This window comes from Dipodomys ordii, unplaced genomic scaffold, assembly GCF_000151885.1.
Source record: "Dipodomys ordii isolate 6190 unplaced genomic scaffold, Dord_2.0 Scaffold158, whole genome shotgun sequence".
NCBI classification, from domain to species: domain Eukaryota; kingdom Metazoa; phylum Chordata; class Mammalia; order Rodentia; family Heteromyidae; genus Dipodomys; species Dipodomys ordii.
In genome coordinates, this window is record NW_012267374.1 from 3,525,923 (window position 1) to 3,535,552 (window position 9,630).

Below are 9,630 nucleotides of genomic sequence, written 5' to 3' on the forward strand. Positions count from 1 at the left end.
AGGGGAGTAATAGGAGTGTTACAAGGCTTTGCTACATACCTAGCTGGCCTCACACTCAATACTTTCCAGTCTCCACCTCTAGAGAGCTGACACCATGTCCAGCTTGTACTTTCTTTTTTTTGAGATAGGGTATCACTATGTATCCCAGACTGGCTGGCCACAAACCTCCAATCCTCCTGCCTCAATCTCCTGAGTGCTAGGATTATAGATGTGGGTCAAGAACCCTGGCACTGACACTTTAATTTTTTAATAGCTGAATGAAACTGTGTGTGTGTCTGTGTGCCAATTCTGGATCTTGAACTCAGGGCTTAGGTGCTGTCCCTAAGTTTTTTTGCTCAAGGATATTACTCTACCACTTGAATCATAGCTCTTCTTTTTTCTTTTTTTAATTGGAGGTAAGAGTCTTATGGACTTTCTTGCCTGGGCTAGCTTCAAACTATAGTCCTCAGATTTCAGCCTCCTAAATAGCTCGAATAACAGGTATGAACCACTAGTGCCCAGCTTAAAACAAGATGAGAGGCCTGGGAATAGTGCTTGCCTAGCAAGCATGAAGCCCCGGGTTCAGTTCCTCAGTACCACATAAGCAGAAAAAGCCTGAAGTGATGCTGTGGCTCAATGGAGTGCCAGCCTTCAGCAAAAGAATTTCAGGGACAATGCACAGGCCCTGAGTTCAAGCCCCAATACTGGCACACACACACAAAAAAAAAAAAGAGAGAGAGATGAAATGTTAGCAGACACTTTACAAAAGAAGATACATTAGATTAAAAGGCACATGAAAGGGCTTGGATGTAGCTCAGTGGCAAAGCACTTGCCTAACAGGTACAACGTCCTGGGTTCAATCCCCAGACCAAAAAGAAGACAAAAAAAAAAAAAAAATTAAAAAAAAAAAAAAAAAAAACATGAAGAGGCTGGGAATGTGGCTTAGTGATAAGAGTGCTTGCCTAGCATACATGATACCCTTGGTTCAGTTCCTCAGTACCACATAAACAGAAAAAGCTGAAAGTGAGCCGGGCGCTGGTGGCTCACACCTGTAATCCTAGCTACTCAGGAGGCTGAGATCTGAGGATCGCGGTTCAAAGCCAGCCCAGACAGGAGAGACCGTGAGACTCCTATCTCCAAACCACCAGAAAACCAGAAGTGGCACTGTAGCTCAAGGGGTAGAGCACTCGCCTTGAGCTGAAGAGCTGAGGGACAGCACCCAGGCCCAGAGTTCAAGCCCCACGACCGACAAAAAAAAAAAAAAGCTGAAAATGGTGCTGTGACTCAAGTAGTAGAGGGCAAGCCTTGAGCAAAGGAGCTCAGGGACAATGACTAGGGCCCAAGTTCAAGAGCCAGGACTGGCAAAAAAAAAAAAAAAAAGAAAAATACCACACATAAAAAGCACATTAAAATAAGGCTTAACATCATTATCAGAATAAATAAATTAAAACTACAATGGGTTCCTAGTATATACTCACTAGAATGGCTAAAATTAAAAGAAGTGATCATATACAGTGTTTGTGAAAATATAGCTGGAAATCATCATACTGATGGAGGAAGAATACAATGCTAAAATCACTTTGGAAAACAATTTGGCAGTCTCTAAGTTACATTCTGCAGATATCAAGTGACCCAGACAATCTAACATTCCTTAGCTAAGGAAAATAAAAATGCATATTCATACATATATTTGCATAAAGTCAAAAGTCCACAGCAACACAAAGACAAATGTCAATAGCAACTTTATTGATTACGATCAAAACTCCAAATAAACCAAATGTTCATCACAAGGCGAATGGATAAGCAACAGATAAATTCATACAATGAGTAACAGTCAACCATAAAAAGGGACAAGTTACTAAGAAATGAAATGAAAACGGTGAAGTCAGAGAGCTGAGACTGGCCGGAGGACTCATATTCAACACATGGATTGGACAAAACATTTTGAAAAATCCTCTGATTGCTAACAGCATTATCAGTAAGGCCACTCTAAGACCAAGTGATGTGGTACTTAGAAGTTGGGACTGGCAACATGACTGTAAAGTTATTAGACAAGGCAAAAAAGGTAGCTGCCTATGAACTTGACCCAAAGCTAGTAGCTAAACTTCACTAAAGAATTTAGGCCACTTCTCTGGTTAGCAAATTTCAAGTACTAGTGGGTGATGTGCTACAATCTGATTTGTGATTTGTGTGCTTTGATGTGTCCATGAGTGGCAAATTTGTCTGATCAGATTTCTTCTCCTTTTTTCTTCAAGTTGTCGCTGCACCAACCATTCTTCAGATGTGCTGCAATTAACATCTCAAAAAGAATTTGCTGCTGACTGGCTGCTAAGCCTGGAGATAAGTTATACTGCAGTCTCTCAATTAATACACAGTTGGTTAGACTATTTAGTGAAAATTGGGAAAAATAACTTCAAACCACTACCCACGGTGGAATCAGGTGCTATAAGGATAGAACCTAAGAATCCACCACTACCCACCAATTTTCAGGAATGGGTTGGCCTAGTAGGACCACCTTTGTTAGGAAAAACAAGACACTGTCTACTGCATTTAAATCAAGAGCAGTACAATAGCAATTAGGGGGAAAAAAAACTACAGAATTCACTGTTCGGTCCATAATATTATAGTAACAGAAGATTTCAGTATAGCAGATAAAATACAACAAATCCTAACCAGCACAGGTTTTAGTGACAAATGGGCCCATTTCATGGACACAGATAACATCATCAAATTGCTACATTCATTCAATACAGAGGTATCCTTTTTATTTTTTATTTTTGTTATTGTTGTTCTTGTCAGTCACAGGGCTTGAACTCAGGGCCTGGGTGCTGTCCCTGAGCTTTTTCCCTCTACCACGTTGGCCCACAGCGCCACTTCCAATTTTCTGGTGGTGAATTGGAGGTATAGACTTTCCTTCCAGGGCTGTCTTCAAACTCAGATCTCAGCCTCCTGCATAGCTAGGAGTACAGGCATGAGCCACTGGCGCCCGGCTCAGAAGGGATACATTTTTCATACTATTTGGAAAGTTTCTTCTTCAAGGTCAAATATATATATATATATATATATATATATAGAAATATATATATATACATATACATATATACACACACATATATATACATAAGAACACATACATAAATCCCAGCATTTGAGAGGTTGATCAGGAGAAATGTGAGTTCAAGGCCAGCCTGGCTACAAACTGACCTCAAGGTCAGCCTGGACTATGTAACAAAACCCTGTATGAGGGGTTTCTTTTGGTTGCTGTTTTTTTTTATTTTAATAAAATGATTATTCTTTTACATGTAAAAAAAAATTTATAAAGACACTGACACCCATGGATGACTTTTTTAAAGCATTACAGCCAAAAAAAAAAAAAAACACATACATACATACATGTATACATGCAACAGCTCTGTTGTACATTGATTAGTCTGTGTAAGGCAGTCAGTTTCAGTATCCAGTTCGTTTGGTTTTGGATTGTTTTGAATATACTACACAGGTCCACTCTATACATTAATTTCAAGTTCAAGAGCTCCAGATATGCATAACCTTAATATTTCTAACAGTTCACTGTATAAAGACATTACTTTCTATGTCATATACTGTGTTTATATACTACGAGTCTCTTTAGGCCTTCTGCTCATTCCTTTAAGTTAAAATAAGTTCAACTAGCCATGTATTCCTTGTATCATTTATTATTCACATGTACAATAAAAATTTTTAATGTTGAAAAAAAAGTGTGGGGTGCTGGTAGCTCACGCCTGCAATCCTAGCTACTCAGGAGGCTGAGATCTGAGGGTCACAGTTCAAAGCCAGCCTGGGCCTGGCTTTAAAGAGTCTGTACGCCTCTTAACTCCAATAAACTACTCAGAAAAAAGCCAGAAGTGGTGCTCTGGCTGAAGTGGAAGAGCACTAGCCTTGAGAACAGTGAAACTCAAGGACAGCACCTAAGCCCTGAGTTAGAAAACAAGTTTTTCTAGAAACCAGGAAACAATCAAACACTGGTAAAAGTGATATAAAAAGGATACCCTCCCAAAAGAAAACCTGAAAGCGCTCCCATTGGTTTAAGATAAAGCAATCTGGACACTAAAATAAATGTGTTTGATAAAACTGTAGCTGATTTAAATCCATCAATTATATAAAAAATTTATGTGATTCCTATACACATTGGAATTTTACAGTCATTAGAAAGAACAATCTTATGCCATCTGCAGGGAAATGAATGGACCTACAACAAATGATGTTAAGTGAGGTAAGCCAAGCAGAGACAGACACAGGGCATGTTTTCTCTCATATGTGGAAGGTAGATCTAAAATACCCTGGGATATGATAAAATTATACAGGACCCTAGGCACAAGGAGACCTTAAGGGAGAAACACAAAAAGCACAATGCCTATGTGCCTCTGGTCATATAAAGTAATATTTATCAAAATGAACCCCAGGAAATAGAAGTAAAAGGTTTCTTTCCTTTGTTGTTGACTTTGCTTTGTCTTCTTTTTGTCTTGTTTGTTCATTTATCTGTCGTTGGGAAAGTAAGGGGCGACAGAAATGGAGGGACAAAGAGTGAACAAATGTGGTACTCACTAGACACTAAGTTGAAAATAAACCATACAACTTGTGGGTGGGTCAGAAGGGAAAAACTGGGAAGAGCTAGGGAAGGGGTGACATTGTCCAAAAAGAAATGTACTCATTACCTGACTTATGTAACCACACCTGTACAATATCTTTTTTTTTCTTTTTTGCTAGTCATGGGGCTTGAATTCAGGGCCTGGGCACTGTCCCTGAGCTTCTTTAGCTAGGGCTAGCACTCTACCACTTGAACCACAGAGCCACTTCCAGCTTTTTTGTGTATGTGGTACTGAGGAATCGAACCCAGGGATTCATGCACACTAGGGAGGCACTCTATCACCACATTCCCAGCCCTGTATATCACCTTTCTACTACCAGGAAGGAAGGGAGGGAAGGAGAGAGGGGAAAAATGTTAATGAGTTCATAGACACTCCAAAAATGCAATTAATCAACCACCATTGGAAGTTGCAAAAAGGTCAGTTTATTATTTTGAAATTTAAGAAATCAAAACAAAGAGTTAAATAATTTGTTTTTTCCAGTACAAACTATATTTCAGGATAACCAAACTACTGAAAAAGAGTAGTTTTTGCCCAAGAAAAATCCCAGCTAATACATGAATAAAAGAATCCAAGAAATTGCCATTTTGTCACTTACCACTGTGAGAGAAAAGAGACTAAAATCATTAGATAAAAGATAGATGAAAAACTTTATAACATGCTGTCACCACTTGAACTCACTTATACTTAGTACCACAAGAAGTCCAATAATCAGATATTATGTGCTTCCTGATATAGTACTGAAAAGAAGTAGAGAGTACCAGTATGAAGTATCCTCATCTAAAACCCTAAGAATGAACCTAATTATGTTTCTAGATTCACCTTTAATTTATAAGACATACAGTAGAGAAAGAAACAAGTTACAAACAGAACAAAAATTCCAAGTCTAGGGCTGGGAAGGTGGCTCAGTGGTAGAGTGCTTGCCTTGCATGCCTGAGGCCCTGGGCTCGATTCCTCAGCACCACATAAGCAAAAAAGGAAAAACCCGGAAGTGACGTTGTAGCTCAAGTGGTAGAGCGCTAGCCTTGAGCTGAAGAGCTGAGGGACAGCGCCCAGGCCCAGAGTTCAGGCCCCACGACCGGACCCCCCCCCAAAAAAAAAATTCCAAATCTAAAATGCTTCCAATTTTTTTAATGTAGAGGTGATACCACAGTGAAATGAGACTTTGTTTCATGTACAAATTTTTTAATTACTGTATAAAATTACTTATATGAAACAAACAAATTTCACATTTAGGCTTAGTTCCCAGTTGAAAGATATCTTATTATGAATATGCAATATCCCCATTAAAAAAAAATCTACAACACTCTGTCCCAAGTATTTTAGATAAAAGATACTTAACATGTAATTGAAACCATGAGAAAACAGTGAGATGAATCTAGAATGCAAAATATTTTACAGGACAATGATATGATTTCTCCAACAAATTTGTGGCAATAAAAGAGAAAAAATCAGAGAGACTAAAGGTGTAACCTAAAAAAAAAAACAAAAACAAAACAAAAACTACATAAACACATTTGAATGGTTTCAAAACTTACTTTAAAAAGCTATTGCCATCAAGCACCAGTGGCTCATGCCTGTAAACCTAGCTACTCGGAGGCTGAGAGCTGAGGATCATAATTCGTAGCCAGCCCAGACAGGAAAGTCCATGAGACTCTTATCACCCAAAAGTGGTAAGTAAAGCTGTGGCTCAAGTGGCAGAGCACTAGCCTCAAAAAAAAAAAATCTTAGGGACAGTGTCTAGGCCTTGATGACTGAGGAAATGAAAAAACGGACTAGATTTTAGGACAGTAAGGAGTTCAAAATCTATTGTTTGGTTTAATACCAAGCAGCACATTGATTATAAAAACTGAAAGCCCTTATCAACTAGTAATGCATACAGAGGTATTTATATGACATGGTATCTACAGTTTCCTTTAAAATACTCAAAACCAGCTAGGCATTGATGGCCCATACCTGTAATCCTAACTATTCAGAGGATCACTATTCAAAGCTGGACTGAGCAGAAATGTCTGTGCAACTCTTACCTCCAATTAATCACCAAAAGTCAGAAGTGGAGCTGTGGCTCAAGTGGTAGAATGTGCTAGCCTTGACCAAAAAGCTCAGGGACAGCACCCTGATTCCAGCAGACACACACAAAATAATTAATACTCAGAAACATTTATGAGTGAAAAGATAAAAAAATGAACAAAACAATCACTACTAAATCTTGTTAATGCAGGGTTTTATTTTACTATTCTTACTAATTCATATGCTTTAAGTACTTCCGTAACTTAAAAAAAAAATTAAGGGGTACTTCTCCAGAACAGCTAACAATTACAAACGTCTGGTACCAAGGGTCAAATAAAGGGAATGTGAATGTAAAGTTCTTCCTTCCTTACAGAAGACTTCAAGTATCTGTGTTTCAAGAACTTTAAATTCCTAAACCTACAGAATTAGCCCACACACATACCAACCATCAATTATCAACTGAAAACTGAAGTCAACTGGCATTAATAAATTAGCAATTAGATTGGTTATTTTTCAGTGATTTTTTTTTTTTTTGGTCGGTCATGGGGCTTGACTCTGGGCCTGGGCACTGTCCCTCAGTTCTTCAGCTCAAGGCGAATGCTCTACCACTTGAGCCTCAGCACCACTTCTGGTTTTCTAGTGATTTACTGGAAATAAGAGTCTCACAGACTTTCCTGCTCAGGCTGGCTATGAACCGTGATCCTTAGATCTCAGCCTCCTGAGTTGCTAGGATTATAGGTGTGAACTACCAGCGCCCAGCTCAATGATTTTTTAAACCCAGGACATCTTTAATAATAAATAAGAAATGTATATTATTGGTCAACAAGGATACTTCCACAAGAAGGTAGGCAAGACTGATGAAAATTATTTTCTGAAACTAAAAAAGTAATTTAAATATAAAAGCTGACCAATTTCTAAATCCTTGAAGTCCTTAAACATGATTTTTCAGTGTCTTTTGCTTAAAAGGGCACCGGTAACTCATGCTTGTAATCCCAGCTACTCAGGAAGCTGAGATCTGAGGATCAGGATTCTAAGCCAGCCCAGGCAGGAAAGTCCATGAGACACTTACCTCCACCAGAAAACCGGAAGTGGCACTGTGGCTCAAAGTAATACAGGGCTAACCTTGAGCAAAAAAAGCTCAGGAACATTGGGGCTGAGAAGGTGGCTCAGTGGTAGAGCGCTTGCCTTGCATGCATGAGTCCCTAGGTTCAATTCCTCAGCACCACATAAGCAGAAAGAAAAAAAAAGCCAGAAGTGGCACTGTGGCTCAAATGGTAGAGCACTAGCCTTGAGCTGAAGAGCTGAGGGACAGCGGCCAGCCCAGGCCCAGAGTTCAGGCCCCACAACCGGACCCAAAAAAAAAAAGCTCAGGAACAGTGACCAAGCACTGAGTTCAAGTCCCACAACTGCCCCTTCCCCCCCAAAAAAGGACATTTTCAACAACAGGTTCTAAAGCCAATTGTTATTATTAGCTTCAGATTATTAGTACAATAAATAATTGCCAACACCTGTAGTCCAAAACTTGGCAGGTCAAAGCAAATGTTTCTACTTCAATCTATTTTATGCTGGGTTCTTATTAACACATAAAATAGTTAATTAGAAGTTTTTCTCTCTCAATTCTCCAAAGAATACAACTGTACAAAGAAAAACAAGTAAAATTATTACTTTAAAATGTAGTGTTTATGAGTTTTCCTAAACAGCATGCTTAGAGAGAAGCAATCAAGACTTATAACAAGCTACACACAAAAGTTAGTCTCTTCCTTTAATAAACACTATTTGGTGTCTATTTAAAGAGGGAAAAAAACATGGTGTATGGTACACTTAGGAAGAGGAGGCAGGAGGACCATGAGGCCAGCATGGGCAACTATCAACTCACTTGCAAAAGGAGAACATACGCCCAAATGTGAAACAAAGTTGTCAACAATAGTAAAGACAAACATACCAATAAGTTCAGGTGGGTTTCTGTCATTAAACCGTTCACACAGACGAATGAAGGTGTCGGTATTCTCAGTTGTAGGACATTCCCCATGTCTAATAACATGGAAAAAATATTTTAAAGAGGAGAATATAAATTTCAGTGAAAGGTTTTCATTTAAGAATTCTTAATCCATAACTTACCCTTTACACTGAAGTTTGATATATTTGATACCTTCTTTTTCAATGTCATTTCTGTCATAGAACCTTGAAGTATTTGTCAGATCCACCAACAAGCTCATTTTAACCTTAAAATAAAAAAAGGGCAGATTTACCAGTAACTGAATTTGTTCTAAAACAAGCTGACTAAAAAGCAATACCATAATCTCCCATCTACACTAAGGAAGATTTTATGTTTACCCTGACACCAACCAAGTCTTACTTAAAGACACTCAATAAAATAACACCTGTGGTAATGAAGAAACAGAAACTTACGCAAAACAGAGGTCACTCTCAACAGCACAAAAGTCAACTCAAAAAAGAAAACAATGGCACTCTTTGGTGTACATCTGTCTCCTCAGCCATGATATATAAGGCAGGAGGCTGGAGGGCGGCATCCATATGAAACACCACAGTTCCAGCTTCAGCCACACATCTCCCCAGCATTCTACACAGTCACCTCCATCACATGTCTACTGACTACCCCTCACAGTAACATACCGTTAAAACGTGACATAAGCCATTTAGGCTATAAATACATGTGTGTAATCCTCTCTGTATCTGATTAATAACCCTTCTATTTTCTGAAAGCACACTGAAGCAAGGTTCAAAATGATTCTTAGGCAGTTTTTCTCTTCTCTTCCTAGATAGATAAAACAAAGTAATGGTCTAAAAAAAATTTTTTTAATCTCATTTTCAGTGAAAACAGGAAGCACACAAAATCTACAGTCATTTAAAAATGTCAAAAATCTGCCAAAAGGAACTGAGAAAAGACATATGGAAAAGAAAAAAAGATAAAGAGACCCAGAGGTGGCAGATTATAGAAAAATGCTCCCCCCAAAAGAGGAAAAATAAAGACATTTCTTTTTTTTTTGGGGGGGGG

General features: G+C 38.6%; 1 protein-coding gene and 1 pseudogene across 4 annotated transcripts in view; one reads left to right on the forward strand and one right to left on the reverse strand.

Annotated features, from left to right (window-relative positions):
* The window catches only part of Rngtt (RNA guanylyltransferase and 5'-phosphatase), a 259,489-nt gene that overhangs the window by 232,842 nt on the left and 17,017 nt on the right, over positions 1–9,630 (reverse strand). For all 4 annotated transcript variants that reach the window (XM_013032875.1, XM_013032874.1, XM_013032873.1 and 1 more), the window contains exons 3-4: positions 8,733–8,836; positions 8,557–8,645 (exon numbers count right to left, since the gene is read on the reverse strand). In XM_013032875.1, the coding sequence (XP_012888329.1) occupies positions 8,557–8,645; positions 8,733–8,836 (193 nt within the window). The remainder of the gene's footprint in view (positions 1–8,556; positions 8,646–8,732; positions 8,837–9,630) is intronic.
* On the forward strand, positions 1,849–8,521 carry LOC105998192 (annotated as a pseudogene).